At 41.1% G+C, this 27,966-nt stretch overlaps 1 protein-coding gene across 1 annotated transcript in view; it reads right to left on the bottom strand.

Annotated features, from left to right (window-relative positions):
- Window positions 1-27,622, bottom strand: part of RNF38 (ring finger protein 38) — an 82,975-nt gene extending 55,353 nt beyond the window's left edge. The window contains exon 1 of the mRNA XM_082204847.1: window positions 27,076-27,622. Within this exon, the coding sequence (XP_082060973.1) occupies window positions 27,076-27,607 (532 nt within the window). The 5' untranslated portion in view covers window positions 27,608-27,622. The remainder of the gene's footprint in view (window positions 1-27,075) is intronic.
- Window positions 27,623-27,966: the final 344 nt, after the last annotated feature.

The raw sequence follows: 27,966 nt of genomic DNA, 5'->3' as shown, positions 1-27,966 counted from the left end.
CCATTCTGCTCTACCAGTTCTGAAGCAGGGTGGGCCCTGGGCAAATCCCCATCTCTCCTCTCTAGCCTAGTTCATGGGGCTGGTCCAATGATAATATGAGACCATTTACACTGTCCCAAGCACTCTGAAGAACCAGTGTAGAGTACTAGAATGTTGTACTAGGACCTGGGAGAGTAAGATTTGAATCCCCACTCAGCCACGAAGCTCATTAGGTAACCTTGAGCCAGTTCACAAGGTTGTTGTGAGGATGAAATGAGGAGGAGAACCATGCACACCACCTTGAGAGTCTTGGAAGATAAAGGTGGTATGTAAATGTGATAAACAAACAAACAGCAACAGCATCAACAATCACATTGCACCTCTGCAGAAGATCAAAACAAGCTCTGGGGAGAGAGCAGGAGCAGGAGTTGTGTGGGCAGCAGAGAGTATGGCCCCAGTGCCTCAGCTGATCAAATGACTATTTGTGTATGTGCTTGTACATGTGTCCGACAAGAGGAAATGCAGTGTCAGAAGATTCTAAGAAGGGAAAGGGGCAGGCAGGAAAAGGCAGTTTGTTAAGGCTGAAACAGTTTATTGGCTTAGTGACATAAGGCCTTTGGTTTAACTCACCATTTTGACACTTTGTTAATAAAGGTTAGCGTTACAACTAAAAATGTAACACTGTTGCAGCCATAGGGAAAACAGAAATAGGGAAATTGAAATACAGTGGTACCTCGCAAGATGAATGCCTCGCAAGACGGAAAACTCGCTAGACGAAAGGGTTTTTTGTTTTTTGAGCTGCTTCGCAAGACGATTTTCCCTATGGGCCTTCCGTCTTGCAAGTTTGTTTCCTTTTTCTTAACACCATTAATACAGTTGCGACTTCGAGGAGCAACTCATAGAACGCGGTGTGGTAGCCTTTTTTGAGGTTTTTAAAGACTTTGGTGATTTTTGAAGCTTTTCCAAAACTTTCCCGACACCGTGCTTCGCAAGACGAAAAAATCGCAAGACGACAAAACTCGCGGAACGAATTCATTTCGTCTTGCGAGGCACCACTGTACACTCCTTTCTTATAAAACCTAAATTTGTCTTACTGTTTTAATATAATTGCATAATTTATAAGGTAGTTAGCATACTATAATTATACCTACTTGGCAAATTTATTAAATTTACAGAGCAATGCTATGCATGTTTACTCAGAAGACAGACCTAATCTGTTTAGTGGTGCTTACTCCCAAGCAAGAATGCTATAGGCTTGCAGTCTCCAAAGAACAAATGTCTTAGTTTTGTCTAAGCAAACTTGTGAATATACTCAATACAAGTGAGATACACACACACACACACACACACACACACACGGCTGTATCTATGCTACCTAAGCAAATGTATCTTAGCTTTTGCCATCTGAGAATGGCTTTGTTGAGGGGAGGAGGGTTGAATTGGAAATAGAAACAAAGCCATGCATTGGAAGAAAGTGTTTTATCTGGCAACAGAAGCAGTCTTATACAGTCATACTAAAATGCTTGTGTTTGTGTTTGTGTGTAGGAACATTGCACTTGTTCTTTTACTAAGAGCCCAGCAGCATATTGCATGTCAAATTTAATCTGGATAACAACACTTTTCAATAGCACATTATCATTCTCAAATGCGGTAGATTGCCTTTCCCAAAATATGAGGTACAAACATTTTTATATAGATAAAAACTTGTCTCAAAAAGCATTTAACTCACTTCAAAAGATAAAAGTATTTCATGGGAGTTTCCTGGAAGGGGAGAGTTGTGGATTCTGAAAAGATCCTGAGGAAGAATGTTCCTTCTTCCCTGAATATTTATGTTGTTCTTTTTCACACCTCATGGCTACAATATTAGAATGAAACCTGGTACAAACATCCAGGGCGCAATTCCATGGATGGTTGGTTTTTCTTTTTTGTTTATTTTGACAGAGTTCTGTCTGAATGTCAGCTTGGCTACTGTACCCAGTTAAGCAGGGAAGGAAAATACTGTACTGAACACAGTTCAATTTACACCGAGACATAAAAAATGCTGAGACATGAATGAAAGTGGATGTACAAATCAAGGAGAATATTTTGCTTCAAATGCAAACCCCAGTTCAACATGTAGGTGTTTTCAACGAGGTCAGAAACAAGTGAGGCTTCTTTGACCACAATAATAATCAGCAGCAAGAACACCTAAAGGCCACAAAGAATTTCAGATTTAAGTTTACAACTTTAAAAAACACATATGCAAGCCAAGATGAAAGTTCCACAGACATTTCACTTTTCTACAGCAACACACACATACACCCTTTCTGTTATGGACCTACTAGACATGATGCAAGAAATTCTTCAATTAGATCTCCGTTTTTTGAATAAGTGTCAAGAGCAACAGCAGGGAGAGAGTATATTAGGAATTCAGCACTTGGGGAGCTACTACTCACCAATCTTCTGTATTACATCTACTTTGTCCTCAAATAATGTGTTCACGTGACTAGAAGTCAAGAGACATGACTATCATTAAACTAAAATATACACTCAGAAAGATTCAGAGGTGGTTGCAACGTAGGGGGAAACCAAATATATGCAGATGCTTCTGTGTGCCGCGATACATTCATTTCTAGCGGCAAATGCATCAATGGAAACAGATGGAAGGAAAGGAGACCCAGACCCCTAAGAGGCTGGAATTTATCATCAATTGCTTATGTTCTGAACTCTTAACCCTTCTTTCAGAGCACCAGGATGCTAGCAGCACACACATAATAGCAGAGAAAAATGCTTACTGAATATTCAACAGAAATGTAAATGCATACTTAAAGCAGCCTTTGAGCAAAACAATGGCCCTATGACCTATTGATATCAATCTTTCATTCAGCACACTACCCTTTGCTTTTCTTTCCCTGTGGTAGTTTCTGTTTGCTAAACCCAAGGGTCATGTCTCAAGACCAGAGGAGAGCTATGCTAAGTGAATTCTACAGTGAGACTGTAGGAGAGAGTTGTGTAAAGAATAATCTTTTTGCCTCCTTTCTCATATGAAAACTGTTTGCTTAACTCTAAAAAGCATCAGAGATCAAAATACCACTGTGTTTTGGTATTTTATATGATGCTGCAAAGCTGAGATAGAAATGCCTTTCTTGAAATACCACATACCCATTTCCTCCATGGGGGGCAGGACTTGGGGGGGGGGCAGAATTGACATGATTGGTCAGCTAGTTAAATATTTCTATTGTTTTACTTGATCTAGGGGGGCAGCTGCCCCCCTGCCCACACCCATGTGCTCCGCCATCAGTTTCTCTCCCCCACTACAGCTTAAGTACAGTCACCTTTTCAGGAACTCAAAGGCAATTTTAAGGAAGGATCTCTGCTCATGTGTATACTCATCCAACTTCAACCTTTGATAATATGTATTGAAAGTTTTTATATAGGTTCCAAAATCCTTTTGACCAGAGGCATCTATTTGATAAACTATGTGTACATGATGGAGAAGAGTAGCCTGTCTAAAATCAACTTCAGTATTCAGTGTGTTCCAGTGTCACACTAGTTTTTACAGGACTCAAAACAGCAACCTACATCACATAAAACTTTCAAACATTAAAGACCAGGACAGCTTCTGAATTACAGAAAAACCATGTATGTAACATATCAGTAAGAGTTCACAGCCCATAAGTTTCTCAATTTCCAGTCCATATCATCCATGAAGTTGTGTGCTGTATTGGCTCTTACAAGCTATTACGCTTTGGGCTCTTATTTCTGGAAATCCTTTTAAGAGATTTTGGGGTTGGGGGTTAGAAGGAAGTCACAATAAAGTAATACGGGTCATGGTTATTTCCGATTAAGACTGACCCAGTTATCCTATTTCAACACAAAGAACCTCAAGCAGTATTGTATTTGATAATTTAAGAGTCTATCGGCTTAGATGACCCTTAAAAGGGGGGGCCAAGAATAACTGTTCTCAGACACACAGACCTGAGATTTATTGGATTAAAAGGCAGAAATGTATTAGATACCCACATTAAATTATTTCAACTACTTTATTAGTTGGAAAATGTCAAAATCCTGGGTATTGTCCATTTGACACAATTTTACTGAAGCGAAGGAATCTTTCTGCTTATGGGTGGCCTTGATTCCTTCCTTTTAATGCATTTTCATTTAAAATGAAGAGGCGGAAAAAGAGGAGGTTGTAAACCACAACACACACTGCTTTTGCTCACTGTTTTAAAAAACCTTTAAAAGTACACCACCCCTCTATACTGGCTATGCAACTGACATTATGAACCCATTTGCAGCAAGCAGCTCAGAATTAGAATTTTACGATGACTGTCCCTAAGCTGTAGAACCTCCTTCCAGTTGAAGTCAGGATAGCTACCTCACTGCTGCCATATATGTTAAGCCCTTGCTCCAAGTCCTATTTCTGAGGCTTTTAAAGTTTGGGTTGTACAATACCATTGATGATATATCCATTTTTCTTATTCTGCCTTTCCAGACATCCACCACTAGCTAATGTCAGTATCATAATCTATGCTGGATCCAGTGTGTTGGAAGCTCAGCATGTCGCTGACAATATTTAGGACTTGGTCACTGACAAGTCAAGCAATATTCTTCTTCAATGCAAATGATGCACATAAAGCTGAATTGCACCAGCACAGTCCATTAGCACATCCCCCACCAAGACAGGTAATCGGTAATTCACAAGAAAAGATAGGCAACGGATGGTGCACAAATGAAGAGACACAAAGCGGGAACAAACATGCTGCTGTAGCAGGAAATCTATCATTATTCACTCTTGATTATAAGGCAAAAGCACTACATAGGTGGAAAAGTTGGCTGAAGAAGAGTGACCAAGAATGCGAACATGTAGCTTATACTGTTAATGTTAAAACACATCACTCATCATACATTCACTGTAAGAACACAACACAATGGAATAAAACTCCCAACTGTAGGGATTTCAGATTTTCTGAGGACTACAGTCAAGGCACTGAATAACCCACCAATTAAGTAAGTCCCACAATTCTAATTTTGTCTATCCCTATAGGAGATGAACATCCTCAAGTTAGATGCTATAGCCCAAGGCAGAAGTCTCCCCAGAGTTCTGTAAAATACCGTAGTATTTTCCAATGTCTTTCTGATAATACTGCTTTTGATGTGTTCTAGAATCCTATTAACCCTTCTTTGATGCAACAAAAGCTTTGTTCAATCCCATCTTCATATTGCCACTACATCTGAATTTACATTTACATTTACATCTGAATTTACAGAAGTGGAAGACAGCATATAAAGAGAGACACATGAAGAAATCTATGTTCTAGTTTAAGGGTAATCACTGACACTTATTTCCCAGCAGAAAATGCTTCAACCATGAAGACCTGGATGAAAAAACTGGAACCTGATTTGACCAAATCAAGAACATGGGGGGGGGGGGTTTTCAAAAAATGAGTGTCAAGTACATCTAGCTCAGCAATTTTAAGGATTACACTTTTTAAGCAAGATAAAAGCACACCCAAACTACCCCTACTGTTATCTTGGGATTCTAAACACTTGTAAAATCCCTTTTTTTCTTACATTGACAGTTCAGTTCCATCCCCTCCTATTTCCTACATGAGTTGGTGCAAACCCAAGTGAACCGTCAGTAATGTAAACAGCATACATTTATACAGAAATATAAACATGCCCACAGACAGATTTTAAATTATTCACTAGGTAGCAGCTCATCATATTGATAATCAAAAAGGAATAGCTGGGGACTTCCATCCCCTCAATTTAAGCCGTTCACATGCTCCCCACCTCATACCTTCACTTACATTTGACTTGGTGCACCCTAAAGTTAGCACAAGTAGGAAGACTGCTGATAGCAAAATAAACCCCTTATATAAGAGTGCAAGAGAAAAAATACAGACCGCGAAATTATTTCATCAAATAGCTGTAGGCTGCCAAATCTGTCATCTGAGGCAAAACACTGCAACATCAAATTTCCATTTGACAGCAGGAAGTCCTTTTTGTGAAGTTACAATATAGAATCAATAGTCTGGTGCATATTTTATAAACACATGAGATTCACTGCCGCCTCCTTTAGTACCAAATTATATGGACAAGTTCAGAACTATTTAGATAGGACTACCAAACAGAAGGAACATAATTTGGTAGATGTACCAATTTGAACAGGAGAATCTTAGCAGTTTATGCAGTTCGAATTCTTACTCCTAGTTACTGAATCCATCTGGCAATAGCCAGTTTCAATGCCCCTGGCCGTAAGCATTTCATTGTTCAAGGATCCACCCTCAACGTCATCAGCAATCCAGCAGCTATGTTCTTTCTTGACTTGATGACGGCATGTTAATCATTTATTGTACCCACCCTATGTTTTAATTCCTATCCACAATTACACAAGACTGGATGGGACACGTGCAGTTAGCCAATTTTCATCTTTGCAAAGGAAGATGACATGTATAATCCACAGCTAGGAAGCTGCCTTATACTGAGTCAGACCACTGGTCCATCTAGATCAGTACTGTCTAGACTGACTGGCAGCAGCTTTCCGATGTTTCAGGCAGGGGACATTCCCATCCCTACATAGAGATTGAACATGGAACCTTTTGCATGCAAAACAGATGTTCTACAACTGAGTTGCAGCCCCTTCCCCTGTTCCGTTAGAGATGATCTCCAGATACAGAATAGTCACCCCTCTAGGGACTACACATTTCAAACTGCATGTTTTAATGCTCCCTCATACATAAAACACCTGTGAATAGAAAATTTAACACATCAGGAAGAGAGTTAGACTACAATCTCTCTCTCTAACTCTGCTCACACTCATGATTGCTCCCACACAAAGATATGGGAACTGGTCCCTCTACAATGTATAGGTGGTCACTCTAATTTAACTACAGAAGCCCCTTTTGTTGTGATCATACAAATTGCAGCAATACAGACAAAACTCAATGAAGACACCAGTGTTTATAGATACAGTAATTGTTCCATATTGTCATGTCCACATACACTCCCAAACGCCCGAACCACATTTTAGCCTTTGTGCTTCCCTTTTCAGCAACAGTAACCCATCCACACAACAAATATTGTTGTGCAGGGCAGCAGGGGGAGAATGGTATTCAGAAGAGGCGAAAGAGAAAACAGCCTGGGCAGACAGCTATGCTGTTGTATAGCCCTCAGTCTGAAAGAAATAAAATCTAAATAAATAAATAAATAAATATATAAATAAATGCAAGGGCAGGTAAACATCTAGAATCAAAATAATATCACAGCCCAGAAAGGCAATGTAGGCACCTTCAGATTAAAAATCTCCAAAGTACTTTCTTGTAAGAACACAGACATTTCTTTCTTCTTTCTGAACATAGCAATCCTTCTAGGGTTGCCATACGTCTGGAATATCCCAGAATACTGCAGTCAGCAGCAGTGTCTGGGCGGAAGTTGGTAAAATGTCCAGGAAAATCTGGACGTATGGCAGCCCATGTCGGAAGTCATTTTTGCCCATAATCCATAAAAATAGTCCCCAAACAGCAAGTTTTTATGTGATTTTGCAAAAGCTCAAAAAAAGAAAGCCCAACAACTTTTCTGTCAAGATTTTTACTGTTTGGAATATGGCAGCCATGGCCAAGAGGCTATAAGATATGGTAGATGTCCCCCCACCACACCACCAGATATGTCACTGCCATGAAAACACCCCTATTTTACTAAACCAGACCCAAATACCCAACAACCACCCCTACTCCTGCAATTGGGGGTGTCGGGACAGAACATCCTATAAAGTGGGCAATCATGTCACCAAGTATAACTGCTGCAGTTATTTTCTATGTCTTAGCCCATCCCCTTCATCGTATGTATTTTGTCATCAATGGCCACTAGTCATGAGGGCTGTGTTCTACCACCACTGTTGAAGGCAGTATGCCTCTCAATGTCAATGTGCTGGGCATCACAAGCGGGGAGAGTGCTGTTATGCTCAGGTCTTTCTTGTGAACTTCCCATAGGTTGGCTATTCTTATGTTCTTGTCTGAAGCATTGCTTTTTCCTCCCACCCCCAACAGTGGGAGAAGTATTTCTCCCACACAAAGGAGACAGACTTCCTGCCCCACCCCAACAGAGTAAGTTCTCTGTTGGTACAAGCCACACACTCCACTCCACTCACTGTCATTGCTAGCCAAATGCTCATGCTTTTTCCCTGCAGGATTCAAAGCTAGGATGCATGGAACAGAACAAACTATCACTACCACTGCACATACACCTCAAATGCAACTCCAAAGGGGAAGGGATATGGATACTCACAAGTCACTACAGTCCCCTCCTCAGGCAGAGCACATTTTGCTCCAAACCAGTGGTTATAGAGGGCACCAGTAACATTTCCTTGCTGATCAGGCTACTGAAGCTGATGGATTGGGGGTGCTCTGGCATCACCATGTGTGTTGCATGGCGATGCAAAGGCATGTGTCTCAGTCATCATAAGCTAACTGGTTCGCTCCAAATGTGGGCAGCAAAGGGATGTATGTTATAGCCAACACCCCTATTGATGGGCGTTCCAGGGATGCCTGCTATTTTTAAGCCTTTTTGTATTCTGCGACTATTTTCTCCTCCCAGGCTGAACACATACAGCAAGCTGTTCCACCACAATATTCCCACCACCACATAACTGGTATACTGTATAGGATTGCTCTGCCCATCTCCAGCAACTGTTTTCAAAACACATTTGAGATACAAATTGATACAATTTATGATAGAATATGTTCTTTGATCTTAGGCTAAAAAACTACATTCTTTTGAGATTTGTATATACAAACTATCCTAAAAAAAAAATCATCCATATACTATTATCAAAATTTGGCCATTTTTTTCCCCAGCACACTGCTCTTTCCTGCATTTTGTGAACATCATCTTCTTATTTTTCCTGCACAAATGTCAGTTCAAGGAAATGTTTTATTTCTGTAATTATTTACTTTTTGTTTTCTATTGTGACCTACTGTTGAAACAATAGATTGATGAACTCTCATTTAATGAGACTACTTCTGCTACATTCATTTAATCTACCTGCACATCTTCCATCCACTTTCAGAACAAATGAGAACTTCCATTTCACTTCTTCCTTTAGTCATACTCATCATAGTGCAATGCCAGTCCACCAACCCCTCCTCTTACATTTCAATCTTTCCAACAAGAAATACCAGTAGAAGCCACATAAAGGTATTTAATGCCCCCTGTATATCTGAATGATAAATCAGGATATAGCCACCTGCCATTTCAGCTTTCATGTTTAAGGGTGTAAATTTGCACATTTAAGGGGGTGTATTTGTAATGCAATAGAGCAGTATGTGTGCATTAAAGCATGGCACTTCACAAAAGAATGTCTAAAATTATGGCAATATGCTACATGTCATGGAGTTCCCTCCCCAAAATGCATTCCATCATGTTGCTAGAAGCCACAATTTACTTACAAATATCTATGCTATTCACAACACTGAAGGCTAATTTAAGATTTTCCTTTCCAGAAACACTCTATTCCACTAGGGGCTAGAAATCATTACAGGGAAAGGATTACAATAGCACACTAGAAAACTACTTTGAGCCTCTATGAAAAGGCAGGGCAAAACTGTTCTAAATCTACTGGTCAGGCAGAGATATTCTGAAACTGACTTAGGTTAAAAATTCCATGTCTAACTCATGGGCAGAAAGACACTCCCACACTACAGGCTTTAGTCACAGGAATGCAATGAAAAACAGCCCAGGGCAAGACAACAATATAACTTCTCTCCCTTGTCTGCATGCAGGCAGGCAGAACAGATGTAAAGTAATAAACCTTGTGTCACGGAGCTGACACTTACATAGACTGACTCAAAATCAAGCCCTTTTACTTGCTTTCCAGCCAGCTGCAAATGAAGCCCAACTTGATTCAAACAACAGGCTCGCAATTAAACAATTAAATTGGTGCATGGTATGCCTGGGCAATATATCAATATTTCAACCAGGACCGGTATGAGGAGCAGACCATGATGCTCGCTTCACTCAGTGGTATATCGCTGGTGAAACACCCACATTCCTGAGTCTCTCTGCTAGCGACTTCCAAGCAGTTAAAGGATCCCCCAGCCCAGCACTGACAGGGGGGGGCGGGGACACCAGGGATGGCTCTGCGGTGTTGAGCCCTCCTGATCCCAGCAGAGACACGCAAAGGAGCCCCGGTGCTCTCCCCGCTCGTCTGTGAGCACTGGGATGTCTCAGCTGGGGATCGGGAGCCCTCCTGCAGCCCGGCTAAGCCATACAAACAAGCTGTGTTGTCCCAGCCTGATAGGTGCTGGGGTGAAACTGCCTCAGCTCCTGCGGTGAGAACTATGGCAATTTCACCTGGTGCCTTGCAGGCTGAGACCAATGCAGCTTGTTTTTTCAACATCGTGGTATACCGCCAGACTGCAATGTTTGGCTGGTAATATATCATGATGCTGAAAATCTGATATTGCCCACCCCTAGTGCGCAGTTGGAATAGAAGATTTCTGTCTACACTTTCTACTTAAGTTTTTGCCTTGAATTTTCCACAGAAGTTTATGTATACACTCACAATATAGTAAAGAGGCGAATGCAACAGAGCCCAATCATGAATGAAGACAACTACAGAAAGATATCTGGAGGCAAAGGTGGTTCAGGGATGAAAAGTGTAGCTGCTACTTCTGTACCCTGATTAGAGCACCACAGAAAGGGAACCTACATCAAAAGCAATTTCCTGCTCCCTGAAATACCATTGCTACTAGTTGAAAGAGGCAACTACAGCTATTTCAAGCTGGGAAACTAACACCACACACCAGAAATTTCCAGGGTCCTGGAAAACAGTTTATCTCAGAAAGTTAATTCTGAGATACAACCTGCTATATAGCTCCAAGGTCCCCTTGCAGGCAATAAACAGCTTCAGGAGAGGTTAGTTTTTGACAAGACAACAGTGCAAAGAAAAAGCATTAAAGAAACACAAACCCGTATGCATATTGTGGTAACCAACCCTTCCCACATATGAAAAATCAGAAACACTAAATGCACTAGCCAATTTGAAGTATTGTCTTATTTGACCCTCAGTCTGAGAAACCTGTTGTACAGGGATAACCTTGTTGCTTTAATGAACATCACCAGCTGTTATCTTTTCCTCTCCCTTTGCTGCCTGCATCCCTATTGCCCCTTTCATTCCAGCTACATACTTGCTTGCCTCTTCAGTCACTAAAGGACACTGAGAAAACCCATACCTGGATGTGTGATAGAATGAAGCACAGCTACAAAATCGCTGCTTTATCAATAATCAAAAGATTTTTTTGAAAAACATACAAGAGAAAACAATGCATCCTGCAAGTGAAATTTCAGCTCTTTCTGTAAACACAGGATGAGGAGAGAGGTGCAAAAATGGAAGCAGTTAATTTGTAATTAAAATGATGCTTTTGAAAGCTGTGTACAAATGAAATGTTAAAGGAGGGGTCTCAGCAGGATTCTTCTCCCTTAGTGAGCCTGGCATCCTCCCACCTTCATAAGGTATGTGACAGACAGACCTACCAGCAATATAAATGCTAATTCAGTTAGTAGTTCAGCCTCTCTCCTCCCCGCCCCCCTTTTTAGACAGGTTATGTGCTTTCTTTTTTTCTGAAGCTTTACATGTGCATTTATTCAATTAAATTTTCATTCATGTGTTTTTATAAAGCAATCTCTTTTTCTTTGAAAAGGGGGAGGTTGGTTCATGACATCAAAGGTCAGCAGCCAAACAACACGGGACACAGCTGTTTTCCAAGGCAAACTTGAAGAAATGTCCCCCCCCCCCAAGCTCCACTAGAGAGTAATTCAAACATTAATGCAGGAAATGTATTTCCAGAGTGGCTCCATCACTGACGTTTTGTTTGTACATAGCTTTAAGTTCACTCTCCCTGCCCCCCTCAAAAAATGACTAGTTCTAATATTGTGTCTTCTCTCTTCCCTGACAATATCCCTTTAAAGAGTTTTGGATGTCATTTAGCTTGTGACAGCTTGATGTTTTGTTCCCAATCTAAGAGGGAGCTGTAGTTAATTCTTCACATTTTAGCTCCTTTGATAAGTTTGTATTGAAGTGGCAATGGCATGTGTTTTTAAAAATAACTTGTGTTGTGCATGCAATAAAGTGAACTTTAAAAGTAGACTGAGAACAAGACCTGCAGGCATAAGGGCATCTCTTTGCTAGGATTATTGTTTTGGAACAGAGGCATTGTAACACAAACCTGTTAAGACACTAATTCTGATTCAAAAACAGGCTAATACAGGTTTTATTAGGAGCGACAAAAATGTTACAAATAGGGAACCATCTTTCAAGTTCTCCACAACACTTTATCAGACTGGATGTTAAGAAAAATTAGGATGGGATCTAGAGGGGGAAAGTAGTATGACATTTAAGGCCCAAACTCTGCAGTGCCTTAAGATGGACTGTACAAATACTGCAGGTGTTTGACAGCCTTAATTAAACAAGTCTCCCTTTGGAGCAAAACAGCTTCAAGGTCATGCCAAGGTGCATACACACCATACACCAAAGCCCCATCCCTACAGAAAGGAATCCTGGGGAAAGTAGTTTACCCCGGAGAGAGCTACAATTCCCAGCACCCTTAAATAAACCACAGTTTCCAGGATTCTTGCAGAAGATGTGCTTTAAATGTATGATGTAGATGGGACCTAAGTGTTGCTGGAACCAAGAAAAAGAATGGCTGTGGTCTTTAAATTGAAACTATTAAAGCCAGCAGTCACTCAGACCTTTCACCAGCACCAGGTAGAGCACAAGGGGTTCTTTTCTCTTGTGAGACAGAAAGCAGAAGTAAATTAAGTAAAGAAAAACATTGTACTTTTTATATCAGCCAAGCTGGAGATTAATTTTGAAGCACCAGGTAAAAATAGTCCAAAGCAGCCAAGCAGAATATTGTTTAGTGGTTGCGGGCATGCGACCCCTTCAAAGTAAACTTCCATCTTCAGGTGGTAGTAGATAAATTTATTTCTAGTTTTAAGACCTCTCTTTTGAATAACAAAATTTTATATTCACCAGAGTGCACAAAAAGCATAGGTAACCCACAGTGGTCCATTAGAAAAATCTGAAAGTCTTAATACTGCTAAAATCTCACAGCGTAATGAACAAACTTCTGAGTTTTCAACTACTGTTCTTTATGGAGGATCTTAATCAAAATATGAGCAAGGGAAGAAAAAAGGGTGGGTATGGTTTTGAAGACCAAACATGTACTGCCCTCTCCACAACTACTGCCACCATTTCCCTTTATTCACTTTTTTCCCTTTGAAAGTAATCACAGTTCTGGGTTTCACTGCCTTGCCCAGGTAATGTTAGAGCAGCTATTCACAAGCGCAGTCCCACTACTGATTGGCACGGAAGTTTTTACCTGCTCCGTATCCAACCAGGACCAGTTCACTTCTCCTTGGGCAATCTGGCATACCTCAGCTTGCCATACTGATGCTGAACGTAGTGTGGACACTGCATAGTCCACAGCAGCCCTGAACTGATAATCATACTTCTATCATCTTAATATAAATTAGCTACATCACATATGGCCAGTTCCATACTCAGCCATTCTATATATGGAAAATACAACTCTTAAGTATTCACACTACTGCTACTTTCTTCACCATTACCAAACTTCTTTTACATTGCCTCTTTCACACAATTGTTTAAATAGGCTTTTAATCAAGGGGTCTGTCTTGCCCCACCAAGTGTCACTCCCCACCTCAAACTACTCCAGAGTACTACAGCATATCACAGGACAATTACAAATGAGTCATAAGCAGTGTGGCCGTGTTTTGCTTCCCAGTGCTTACAAAATAAGGAGAGTAATGCAAAAATACCGCAACAGCATATCCAGTCAGCAGTGTACAGTATTCTTCTTCCAGTTACAATGGTTGCTACTCTGCTGTATGCCTGGAGGCAATAAAGGGGCAGCTGGCAACTCACTCCTGCAAATCAACAACCCACCAAAACTGTAACTAGCTTACTTTATCAAATATCTGCTTTAGTTATTTGTATGGCACAGGAAACCTGAAACAAACATTAAATCCCATATTAAAAAGCTTCCCTTCTTGATCACCTGTTCTTGCTCACTGTAGGCAAGTAGCTGCTTAAAAAACCTGGGTTAACCGAATGCCAAAATGCTTGGCTAATTTGTAATTAAGTCCAATATATTTCATTAAATCTATTTACAGATGTGCCTTGGACTGCATTTTGGACACTTTATGCATATATATCTTGCTAAGACTAATAAATAATCAGCTGGCATGTGTATTTCTATGTCTGTTTCTGAAAAGATGGAATTAAATCTTTTAGCCTGCTGTCAGCTTCATAAAGGTTATGCTAGAGAGTAACATCTCCAAATCATCTCTGCCTCATTTCTAGCTAAGCTATTGCTGACTTTATGCCATATCCAGATGGACTCTGGCTATGCAGATGTCAGCTCCTGTACCTTATAACATAGGACATTGGTACTTCAACTGCCTTAGGGCTGATTCAGAAAGCTAATGGATACTAAACTCCCATTTAAATCAATAGGAGTTGCAGACTCAAAATGCCCTTGCTTGAAGAACCCCTTCACATTTTTTCAGCTGGTATTTGAGGGGAGTGGGGGAGAGAATATCCCAATATATACAGAGTGAAAATGAACAATTCTCACTCACTTCAATATTTCATATTAATATACCATACAGAAATAGATCTTCCCCTCAATTATGAAATACTTTTCTGTCTGCAGATTTTATTATTCATAGACACAGCTAGTTTAACAGTGCAATTTATGTTACATCTGTCAAATGCCTAAAGTCTCAGATGCAGGCTTTCATTAGCAGAAGTATGCTCTCAAAACTGGTAACATGATTAGCAATACATGAGATGAACTTATAAATTATTTCAACCATTTGCCATCTTTCATCCATGAGTGTTTTGCTCATATTTAAAAATGCAGCATTGCAAACCTTTGGCCTAATATTATTCCAAGCCTTAATAATCCTTTACAAAGTTTAGTTAATGCAACTAAATTCACCCAGGCTCTTCATGCTACAATAATTTATTCAAATGGGGGGCAAGGGTGGATAGATAAGTTCCCAGTAAAGATAACTGATGTAGTTCACATATTCTCATACATCATCTGATTATTCAGCAGCTGACAAATAACAAAATGAGTGAAACAACTCAATTGAGATGCATCATGTTTAAAGTGACATGAGGTGAATTTGGCATTATCTATATTTACAGATTGGGCACTAGAAAAACACCACCTTCATATCAACCTACATATTTCAAGACTTATCATATGTACTCTGATTTTCTACAGATAAGATAGGTAAGTTTCCTGTAAATATGTTTCCCCTCAGACCAAGGTTTTCAGTTTTGTCAGAAATATTTATTATGAATATTTATACAGGCAGGCTCTCGTTTACATGGGGGTTATGCTCCAAGGCACTGCATGAATCAGTGGAAGCCCATACATAACTGAAGCCCATTGAAAAAGCCTGGAAACAGGCTTCCGCTTTTTTAGTGATGTTTTAGTGACATCTTTATGACGTTTCCAGGTCACTTCCAGGTTCAGTACAATACATGTATGCATGGTTGTGAATATATTGAACACGCATAAAGGCGGGCTGCATGTGTGCACACATGCATATTTGGGGGGAGAGTGTATAATGTACACATTTATATGCATACCTGTTTCTGCACCTCAGCTTACTTTTGAGTTTGGATATTGTACTGTATTTCCTTTTTGTGTCTCTTGAGGTGACATGAGAACATATGAAAGTTCTATCTAAGGACTCATTGACTCACACAAGTTATAGGAAGAACCTTGCTAGACTTGCTAAATGAGAACTATCTACTCCAGCATCCTACCACCTTGAAAGCTAGAAGCTAAGTGGCACCTTAAACTTAGGTTATGGGTTCATTTTTTCACACGGTCTTTTTCAGATGTGTTTTGTTTGGGATTTTTTTTAAAAAATAAAGGGTGGTCTAGAAATTATTTCAAACAACAGCCATCATGAGGAAGGTTTGGTGCTGATACCGACCAACTGCATGCCACTCAGTAAACTTCACTGACCAAGTTCTTCCCAGTCCAATACTAGCTCTCAACAGCTACATGAAATGGGGAAATGTTTAAGTTATGTGCTTCTGGCTATTAAATATTGCCATTTATATATTTACTTATTTATTTATTGAGACTTAATTCCTTTATTAACTGTACTTTCCAAGTCTTTAGTAATTAATTCAGAAGCTTCAAGAGAAATGTCACTTAGCAGAGGTACTGAGTTATTTCTGCATGTTTGCACTCCATTAAATACTGTAAACCTCTGCTGTCCAAGTTTTCATTAAGGATGTGTTACAGACTAACCTAATTTAAGGTATTAAAATGAGGCACACACTAAATATGGAAGTCCAGTTTTCATCTACGAAAAAAATCAATCACAATTTTTTTAATTGCCAATAAACTATTGAACTTGCTCATAATAAATTATGAAAACTTTATTTTTTTATTTAAGGGTATCATGAAATGTCAATTTTAAGGATACAACTTGCTATAAAGCTACAGTACATGCTTTTCAATTACAAGGCAAAACATACTGCTTTAAAACAATTAAAAATATATTGTGCCAATTCAAGATTCACACTATTGAAAATGTACAACATCTGTCAAGATTGCTGTGAACTAGCGGTTTTTCATTCACTGCTTTTTACATGGTTTATAACCTTCACATGATGAATTTTGCATATTCAAAAAAAGGCGTAGATCCCTCAGACTGAATTCTTTCAAGCTAAAGCAGTTTAGAATACAGCTTTTCATAACCTCTCATCACAGTATTTGATGGTAAAACTGGTGAATATGTGCCTTTTGATTATGAACACTTTTACTGCCTTTAAAAAAAATGAAACTGAAGCATGTTGAAGACTAACCCTAAAGATATTAGTACAGTTAATAAAACAATCCTAAATACCATGAGAGATTTGAGGTATTAGCAAGCATGCAAGGGTACCCCAAAAACTACCTTGACATATTCAAAACTTATTTTTATAAAGTTTCCCTTAATAAAGCCAAAAACATCTATTTATAAATGAACTAGCCAACTAAAATGTTCCATTACAAGGAAGATCTCACCTCCCAACCGAGAAACCTGTCTCTAGCCAAGGCCTGTACAAATTCTGACTCACCAAGCCAAATGCAACCAGCAGTTATGTATGGTAAACCTCCTGGGTTTTTTCTGCCTGTCTAGGACAGCAAAACATGAAGCGAATGGTGACTGCAAGCTACTGGCAGGCCACAATAAATGGGCTGGTTCACATACTGAGCAAACCTGCCCACGCTGCTTCTCTATCTCCTACAAGACAGAGATATGGCTAAAGATTGCTTTCCTCTTCGTTTTGCCTCTGTGTCTCTAGGATCTAGTTCTTATATGAAAGAGAAGTTAAGTTGCTCAGCAAAATGTCCCATCCCAATATTGCTTTGCCAATTCAATAACCAAGGCCAAATACGCACACTATCTTTAAAGCATTCTAAAAACATTTTTTCTGGGCTCAGTAGTTTGCTACAGATTGCTGGGAATTGTAAGTCTGTGAGGAGTAACGTACAGTGCCCAGGATTACTTTGAGAAGAATGTGCTTCAAAGTCAGCATGTACACAACCTATGGCTACAATCCTATGCACATTCGCCATCAAATAAGCATACATATGAAACTGTGGTACATATCTTTGGCATTAATTATGAATATACTGATGAAAACCTGAATTATCAAACATTTATTTTAATTATTTAACAAAATGTATATACCCCCTCAATGATTTTCATAACATTTGACATACAAACACAGTTTTTTCTACTTCCTGATTTCATCTGGGGAAAGTGTTTTCACTTTATTAAACTGCGCATCAGTCCTGTAAAGTTGGTATTTAGCAATACCATTTCCATAGATATACCAAGGATGACAGAATGACTTGCTCAAGGCAGTCCAGAAGATTCATGAAGAGGAGTTGAATCCAGATTTGCCTAGTCAGTACTGGGGACACTAATTTCTAAAACCACAGCAGTGCTCGAAACTCCCATTGTTCTAGGCACATCTTGTGACAGGGAATTTCATTACCACGAGCAGTTTCTGAGCTCTGGGTGCAGTACTGCGCTTAAGATTTCAGATTAAAACTGCAGAGTGGAAGGAAAGGAGGACCTTTTTCTGCCTCTCCACTTCCAGCTACTCTCTGAAGACTGGAGAAGAGACCCTTTTAACAATATTAGGGGTGTGGGCAGGGGAAGGACTACACCATGTAAAAAATGAACTTAATATTTTAGCTGCAGTTCATTCATTTTCAGCTTTGTATTCTTGTTATAAAAAAGGGAGCCTGGACATTCAATTGTTGCACCATAACCTAGGTTTAAGGTGCCATTTAGCTACTAGCTTTCAACTCAGTTTCTAACACTGAACCACAATGACACTTCAATCATGTATTAAGTGTAGTGATCTCAGATTATATTTTTAAAAGTGAGGAAATAGGAAAAAGGTTTGACTAATAAATTTCACAAAACACTTTAACTCCAGTTTGCCAAGACTGCTGATAAAACAACAACAAAAAAGCACAGAAATTCACTGTCCCATCTTACTATTTGCCAGTACTTTTGTGATAGCCAATTTCAATAAATAAAGAGCACTCTGAAGATGTGGTCCAAACAATTCTAAATGCACAAACTCCATAATTATACTTTTCTAACACCCCAGATATTTATAGTTCCCCTGCAAGTATCACAATCCTATGTGTGTTTAGTCTTAGATATAGGTTCTCAAAATTCAGGAGGAAGGCACTTGTTCCCAGGGAACTGTGCACAGGATTTCAGCCTAAATGAATTATTTGGGATTATAAAGAGCAACAGTTTAAAATACCATGTTGACACTCCTTTGGCCCACCTATCACTCCAAGGTTTCTGTAACATCCAATGAGTCAAGTTTATTATTATTATTATCATTATTATTTAATTTGCATACTGCACTTCCAACAAAGATCCCTGGACAGTTCACAACAGAAAAATACAAAATGAGAATACAAAATACATTTTTAAAAAACCAAACTCCCTTCCACATAAAATGTTAATTAGCTGAACACTTGATTGAAGAGAAACACCTGGCATCTAAAGATATGGCATCTCCCTGGGGAGAGCATTCCAAAAAGGGAACCACCGCAGAAAAGGCCTGTTCTGGTGTCACCACCATTCAGACCTCTTGTGGAGAAAAAGGGCCTCCGATAATGATCACAGGATAGGTTCATATGGTGATAGGCGGTCCTTGAGGTATTGCGTTTCTGAGCTATTTAGGACTTTATAGTCCAAAACCAGCACTTTTTATTGGTCTAACTTAAATGGCACCCAGTACCATTGGGCCAGGATTAGTGTAATGTCTTGCCCCAGTGAGCAACCTAGCCACCAAATCTGCACCAGCTGAAGTTTCTGAATCATCTTCAGAGGCAGCCCCACATATAACGTGTTGCAGTAATCAAACCTAGAGGTTGCCAGATGACCTAAGTTATGCTATCCCTGTCCAGATATGATATGGGTACAGCTGGGCCACAAGCAAAAGCTGATGGAAGGTACTGTACACCACTGAGGCCTCCTGAGCCTTGAGCAACAGTAAAGGATCCAGATAAACCCACAAGCTACATGTCCACCTCAGAGGGAGTGTAACCCCATCAAGAGTTAAACTATGTCATTTTGATATGGATGGGTGCATATTTTGAGGCTACTTTCAATGTTATTTTTATTCTCCACAGAGTGACATTCCAAATATGGAGGCATAGTGGACCAATTTAAATCACACTTCCCATGTATCTGATGAAGTGGTTCATGCCCACAAAAGCTTATGCCACAATAAATTTGTCTTTTAACGTGCCACAGAATTATTTTGCCTTTACTGTAATATTGTTATCCTTCTGACATTACTCCATATTGTATCATTTATATAAGGCATTTATATACCGCTTGATCATTATCAATTCTAAGCAGTGAGAGTAAAAATAAACCACACAGAGAATAAAAAGGCATCACTAAGCCAAAAACACTACATTAATATGCCTGGTGGAAGAAGAAAGTCTTTGTCGTGTGCCTGACGTTCAGTAAGGAGGGTGTCTTTCTAATCTCAGGGGGGGACTTTCACAGGACTAGGCCAGCACAACACTGAATGCTCAGCTTCCAAAGTAGTTGCAAGCTGTGAATCTGAGACGTGGGGAACCACAAACAAGAGACTCCCCCAAATTTCTTTGTGCTCAAGCAGGAATGTAAGAGATCAGGTGGCCCTTAAGATATCTTGGACCAGAGTTGTTAAAAACCTTGTAAAAATACAAGAACCTGGAACCTGTCCTGGTAACATATGAGCAGCCAGTGCAAGCTTTTAAGCACCTCAGTTATGTGCTGGCAGTAGCCTGTCCCCATAAAAAAAAAATCTGCCCACAGCATTATGCATTAGCTGGAGCTTCCAGACTAGGCTCACGTGTAGCACCACATACAGTGCATTAGAACAATTAAGTCTTGAGGTTATGAAAGCATGGATCACCATGACCAGGCTATCCCTGACTAGGAATAGCTGTACCTGATGCACCAGTAGCAGGTAAAACTGTAGTTCATACATTTCCTGAATACACTTGCATACTAACTGGCTACTATAAAATAGTAAAACACTGATTTGTAAATAAAGACATCCTTAACCATCATAAGAGGATATTCCTATAATTATTTTAAGCTTAGATAGTACATTGGCTACCCCTGGCGCTGTGTGTGTGTGTGTGTGTGTGTGTGTGTGTGTGTGAGAGAGAGAGAGAGAGAGAGAGAGAGAGAGAGAGAGAGAGAGAAAGAAGATTTCTGTTTGGTTGTCTCTGTCCACATGCAGGACACAAAGCAAGGTCACTGAGTGCCTATCACTTTCCAAAAACTGTTGGTTGTTAGTGAGCAAAACAATGTTTCTTCATGAAATCAAAGGTAAATATCCTCCTTGTTTGGTTAGTAAAGTAATAAAATATTCAGAACTGAACACACTGCAGATCTCAGGGAGTTACAAGGCATAAACGAAAAAACAAGTTCACCCAGGTGGGGTCCAGTGGATGATCCTAGGGAAATAGAGAATTACATCTCCTGGATCCTATATCCTAGCAGGTTTGATGGTTTGCTTGTTCTTTGGTTCAAGAAAAAGCCCACAGTAATAACAGTCATATAACTAGGTCATATTTTTATGTTTGACTCAGATGCCTTTTTTAAAACCTGGTTTTCTTTTTCTTTTTTTACAGAAAAAGCAGACTTCAACTCAATTTGAGTGATAAAGGATCATGATTACAGATTAAGATTAGAAGAATATAGGCTTTAAAATATGTTAGATTTTTAAATTTCATAAATCAGATTTTTTAAAAAGACGCACAACTGAAATGCTAATAATTCAATCTTTTATTTTTAAAAATAACCCCCACAAAAGATACCAATTTCCAGCTGCATATAGATATGCTCAATCTACAACTATACTACCGGTTTACTGCATGCTTACATCACTGTACAGTTTGTACTTGACCAGCAGTAGTTTACTACTGTGTCCTCTGGGCTGCTTAAAATAGCTAGACAGTGTGATTTGAAAGGAGAGTGTAAGTCTGTCTGTCCTTCTAGGCAGAAATAGTTTGATAGAGTATTGATCAGGAGAATCCACAAGTAGTATTCCCACCTGTTTATTTAAGGGGGGGGGAAATACCATCAGATGCAGTAGAGGACAACACACTTTTTATTATTAACTGTTGTGTAGAAGAGGGAATTCCAGCAGCATGAGAAGCTGAAACTACAAAAATTAGTTCTTCTACACTGAAACACCCTTTTCCAAAGCACTTACACCCTCATTCACAATACAAGCGAGTATGGAACCTCCACTATTTCATCTTATCAGCATAGAAACAAAGTAGGGAGGAACAGCAATGGTTACAGAGGTCCATTTGTGTGGTCAACAGCAATGACCATAAGTCTCTTACTGACGATCATCTTCTGCTAGCAGCCCAGCCCAAAGCTAGAGCCCCTTTCCCCCTTATCACAGAAATCTGAGAAGGGAGGAGTCTCTCAGCTTGTGCTGGACAAGACAGTCAGGCTATGTGCACATTAGCAGCTTAAAACACAGTGAAATATGTTTTCCCCTGCTGCATTTCAAGTTGCATGTGCACATTTATATGCACACTACAGAAGATGTGGGGATGTCTTCACCGATGCATGTTACCTGTTTGGTTTCCTTGCCCCTGCAACCCCTCTTCCCGAACATGAAGATCTCATCTGTGCATAAGCTGTCATCCACGCATGCACAATGGCTGTCTCCAATGTGCACACCTCAGCTTAACTGCAAAGTGAATGTGGCTTAAGTTTTCCTTCCAGGTTGAAGCTGGTTTGAGAGAAAAAGCATCAGACAGCAGTATTTCTAAAGAAACTACAGCAGAGCTTTCTAAACTTTTCATGTTGGTGACACATGGCGAGTGTGTGCGTGGCACACCTACCCTACACACTGCAGCCAACACACTAATGTGTTATGACACAGTTTGGAAAGCTTTTGAACTACAGTACAGGGTTGTTAGTAACAACATTTGTATACAAATTTATACTCAGCAGCGGGAGTGCACTGGAGCCAGAATAAATGCTAAGATGTATGCAGCTGCAGACTCTTGTTCCTCTCCCAAATTCTCCAAGCCCAGCATGATATGAGACACCTCACTTACCCAACAGTCACAGTTGGGCAATGCCTTTAGCAGGGCCAGCCAAAATGTCACCAAAGTGTGGCGAGCTTTTGAGTTCTCTAGAACTCTTCATCAGGGAAGGTGATACACAAGGTCTCTTTAATTTAGCACAGCCAAGGACATCCCCTCAAAGCACTTGGTAATACTATACAATTTGGCTTCATTTGGCTTTTTTACTTAGTACATCAAAATTAATCAGTGGCTTTGCTAAATTAAAGGCTGCCATCTTTCCCTTTACTTCTGGTCTCTGCCTACCCAGCAACCTGTGTGTTCCATTTAAGGTTTGGGATTGATCTGGGTTACAAATTAGACCTTAATTTCTCAGAAATGAGTAGCAGTCATTGCTTTTTTATCCCAGAATTCTACATGTGTAACCTGGTTCCTATAGCACCTGAGAGGGGCTTATCCAGCCTGCAATCTTAGAACAAGCTAACCTCACAGCTAAAACATCATCCTAATGTTTGAACCTTGTTTTCCTTTGTCTCCCACCCACCCACCCTCAACCCCTGCTTTGTATACCATCTTGCCTGATGGTATACATCAGGTATACATCTTACCATCTTCTGGATAACTTGAAAGCTTACCACAGGTTTTAAAATTTATATAACGAGTTTATTCAATGACTAAATAAACTGAATAATGTGCCTCCTAAATCTGTCTTGGGGGTTCCCTCAGAGCAGATTTGAAGATTGTGCAGAGCACACATAGGAAGAGGACAGGGGAAGGTAAAGGGTTGACAATGGCTTGCTACAAAGGTCAGCCAAAGTATGAACTCCCAATTGCTTTACTCTCCATTGAAGCAATAGTTCAACCAGAAACTATGTCAGGATAAGCCACTGTTGTTGTGTGAAAAAGGAGGGATTGATCATCTACAACTAACCTCTTCTTGGTTTAGAGTGACATCATTAATTGGAAGTCTATTCCATTTATTTTTAAAAATAAAATAAAATGCAATAAAGTCTAATACTTGTCTCCAAGATGTAATGGGAGTGCTTTATGTTTTCCTATGACAATTCCCATGCACATTTACTTGAAACTAGTCCCATCATCTCAGTGGGTTTTCTCAAGCAATCATGTGCAGGTGTAAATATGCAAATCTGAATTTTTCAGGTCTAAGAAATAACTCTAATGAAAAGAAGAACTGAAACCATTTTGAATTACTTACTACAGCCCCATGTAAAACTAACACTTTATTTGAAAGTATTACATGTACCATCATTACTGGCTCTGCCCCAGGACTACATCAGTCACTTTAGCTAAACATTAAAAATAACCTAGAACTGAAGCATGCTCTCTATACATTACAAATTATGTCACATATTTTGCTCTTTATTCCACATTACTCCATTTAATGACTTCAAAAGTATTCAAATTAAATAAAAATGGAATAACAAAGCATCTGCCAGAATGTTTAGAATGAGATTCTTAAAAATATTTGCAGTTCTTAAAGTCGAACAGAAAAAGATTTATCTCTCAATGAATACTATTGTAAATAATCCCTTACACTTAAGACAGGCATAGGCAAACTCGGCCCTCCGGATATTTTTTGGGACTACAACTCCCATCATCCCTGACCACTGGTCCTGTTAGCTAGGGATGATGGGAGTTGTAGTCCCAAAACATCTGGAGGACCGAGTTTGCCTATGCCTGCATTAGGACATAGGCCTAACATTCAAAATCAGGTATCAGCTGCTCAGCACAAAGCCAATTCAATAAAAGAAGATGTGTTTAACTTTTTTTGGTTAACTGAAATTCAGCTACCACAATTTTTTTTAAAAAAAAAGATTTTGCCCAGCTGAAAGAAATACACATCCAACCCACAAGTACTGTTTTCTCTGCTGTTTCATCAGCATACTAGGTTTACAGGTTTCTGAAGAAATCAGGACTAGGCATCTTTCAGATCATACCAGCCCCACAAATGCAAATTCATGGGGGTTTATTACATGTGAACTTTCAGGAGAGCAATAGTATTCATGTCCTCAAGTATTAACAAGCAAATCTTATTTTAAATGCAAATCATATCTAAGATTATCTTACTGAGGTGAAAGTTGACATTTAATAAAACACATTGATCATTTTTACATTACTTAGTGGGTGCAGTGCAGAAAATTATTATCTCCAGCACCCAGAAAAAGTTGCTTAATTTAGACAAAACTTGAACCTATCACAATGTAGTTCAAGAGCCTGATCTGTTACTGAACTCAGGGATACCTGACACCTGATTTTTAAAGAAGTGCTCATATGAGCAATACAACTTGTAGAGTGCCTTTCCTTCACTAGTGAGTAACCACAACCAGCCCACGTACATGTGGAATTAGGAGGAAGATCATCGAGGGCAGAGGGAGTGACTTCCAAGAAGACTTAAAAGCTCTGGCACTTCTAATTTATTCCAAACTATTAATTCATAAAGTGGTATTAGTCATGAAACACCTGGAAATACTGCCTTACTGTATCAGTTATTATTCTTAAAGCCATGGGACAGTTTGAACACCTCATGTCAAAAGCAGAACCAATAAGATTTTGAACAGTCAAGAAAGCAATTACAATCACAAGCTCAAAGGAAAAAAATTTTTTTTAATTAATTTACAAATAGATGGGCACTCTCAACTATAAGTTCCCCTGTCAATGACACGATTCTTTCTATGGAACCAAGAAAACCCAGAATACTCCCTTTAAAAAAAAATATATATACCATGTATACTTGCTGTAAAGATGTCTACTCGGTATGGATATTATTGAATGATATAGTGCATGTTATGTGACAGTGGTTGTTCTAGGGTCTAGAGCAGTGGTTCCCAACCTTTTTTTGGCCATGCCCCACCTAAGCATCTCTAAAATCCTGATGCCCCCAACCCCTGGTGACATATAATTCTTATTATTCAAAAAGTGAACTCCTATTCACATGGAGGAAGCCCAAAAGGTCACTAACGTGGTCTAAACAAGCTTCCAAATTGCCCCCCTTAAAAATCAAATTGCCCCTCTGTGAGGTGTGTGCCCTAAGTTGGGAACCATGGGTCTAGAGTTTTCTTTGGCAGGCATTTCAGGTCTTCCAGAGTCACAAATTCTGATATCTGTGAAAGGTGAAAAGTTTTTTCCCCTCTCTCTCTCCTCCCACCGCAGCATCTTGTTAGGTTCAACGCCACACTGAACTTCGTCACATTATTTCTAGCTTCAATGCACTTAAAAGTTTTAGCTGTTCTGAAAATCACCAGCTGCAAAATTGTTCAAGTTATTTAGTTGTGAGCTTTCTCCCCCCCCCCAAAGCCAGCTTGTGTGGTTTTTTTTCATCTCCATATGTACACTATTGCCATTTCACTCCAAAGACAGCCTTCCAGCTTCCAATTCCAGGTGACAACACAATCTACAATCGTCCACACAGATTCACAGGCTACTACACCAAGTTTATTACTAAAGAACCAGGAGCCTCTTTCCCAGAAGTGAAAGATGCACATGTGTCGCCAAAGCACAGGAAAAGTCCTCCCAATGTCCAAGGCCTTCTCCCCTCTCTCTCTGCCCCTCCACACAAAAAAAGCCAGCATGTTTAATGCCCTTCATATTAAAAGAGAATACACACACTAACACACTTAACACCGACCCACAAACACACAGAGGAAGAGCAAAGCACCCCTGAGAAGCGGAAGGGGTGATGGAGGAGAAGAGGCGCTGAATGGGACAACTTTTGTGGAAAATCAAAATGCTGAATTTTTGTGTGTGGACCTTCAGCCCCCCCACCCCACCCCACCCCTCTGAGGAACAGCAGCTTCCATTTCCATCCTGCCTAGCACATGTTGTTGGGGTGTGTGTGTGTGTGCTTCTGGTGGTTGGGGGGGGGTGTTGTTTTTTTGTACTCTTTGTCTCTGGGTTTTAATTATTTCCTCGGTTTATTATGGCTTCTCTTTAGACCCCGCACCTGGCAAATCAAGGCATCATTTTAAAAGCCAGCGCTCTTTCGACGAGGCGGGCATCCCCAACGCACTTCACGAGGAAGTTGCGCCCTATTGAACTTAATCCAAGTAAACAGGATTAAGTTGAAGGCTGGGCCAAGGCATTCCCAAGTTTTTTTATTTTTATCCTTCCCCCTGTTTTGTGGGGTGTCCCCCCCCCGGTTTTTTTTTTTGTTCCCAGCCCCCGCCTTCTGGAATATTTGCTCGGCGCCTCACGCGGAATTCACCTCAGCACCCATTTATTAGTCACCTCACAAACATCCTGTCACCTCCCGTTCCCTCAGAGGCGGCCTCCTCCTCGCTTCGCCGCCGGCCTCTTCCTCCCCCCCCCGAGACCCCCCCATGTTTACTCCCCCCCCACAGCCGCCCCCCCATTCCCACATGGCCGCCCCCCACACTCCCTCGCCCAACCCCCCCCCCATTACCTGGCGCGGGCGCCCTGGCTCCCGGCGGGGCCCTGGGGTGCCCGTGTCCGGCGGGGCTCCCTCTGCCTTGGCTGCGGGCGCCCAACTCGGGCAGGCTCGGCCCATGGAGATGCGGCGGGGCAGGAGGCGGCGGCTGGAAGTGCGCGGCGGCGGCGGCGGCAGCTGCCGTGGCTGTGGCGCCGCCGCCGCCGCCGTTCATGGCGAGGAGGCTGAAGAATCCGGAGCGGGAGCGCGAGCGAGTCCGCGGCGGCTCCGGCGGGCCCGGCGGAGAAGACGGCGAGAAAGCCAGCAGGGCGGGCGGCGAAGCGGCGCCGGAAGGAGCCGCCGTTCTGCCGCCGGCTGCCCTCGCCGCCGCCTCCCCCCCGGCGGCCTGGCCGTGGCGGTGGCGGGGCTCGGGGCGCTCCTCGGCGCCTTGGTGCTTGGCGGGGTCCCGGTCCCGGAGGCGGACGGAGGCGGCGAAGGGGCGGGCGTCGGGCTGCTGCACCACCGCGCGGGGGTGCGAGTTGGCCGCCGCCGCCGCTGCCACCGGCATTCGGCCTCGCTTAGGGGCCGGGGGGGGGGCGCCGGTGCCCGGCTCAGCCCCACCGCGCTGGAGGAAAAGGGGGGGGGGTCCGCCGGCCAAAGCCCTTCCTCTCTCTCTCTCTTCCCCCCCCCCACCCCGGGAGTAGTTGGGGCGGGCGGTTAGGCAAGGCTGCGAAATATGGGGAAGTGCAGCGGCGGCGGCGGCGCTCGTAGAAGAAGAAGAGAAGAGGAGAAGAAGAGGGGGAGGAAACTTCCTTAAGAGGAGGAGGAGCAGCCGAGCAAAGTACACCGGGGGGGGGTGGAAGGGAAGCGGAGGGGAGGGAGGAGGGGAGGAGGGGAGGAGAAAAAGGGAGAGAGAGAGAAGCGGCA

This window comes from Podarcis vaucheri (genome assembly GCF_965113315.1).
Source record: "Podarcis vaucheri genome assembly, chromosome: 17".
In the NCBI taxonomy this organism is placed as follows: Eukaryota; Metazoa; Chordata; class Lepidosauria; order Squamata; family Lacertidae; genus Podarcis; species Podarcis vaucheri.
This window is presented reverse-complemented; position numbering and strand designations above follow the sequence as displayed.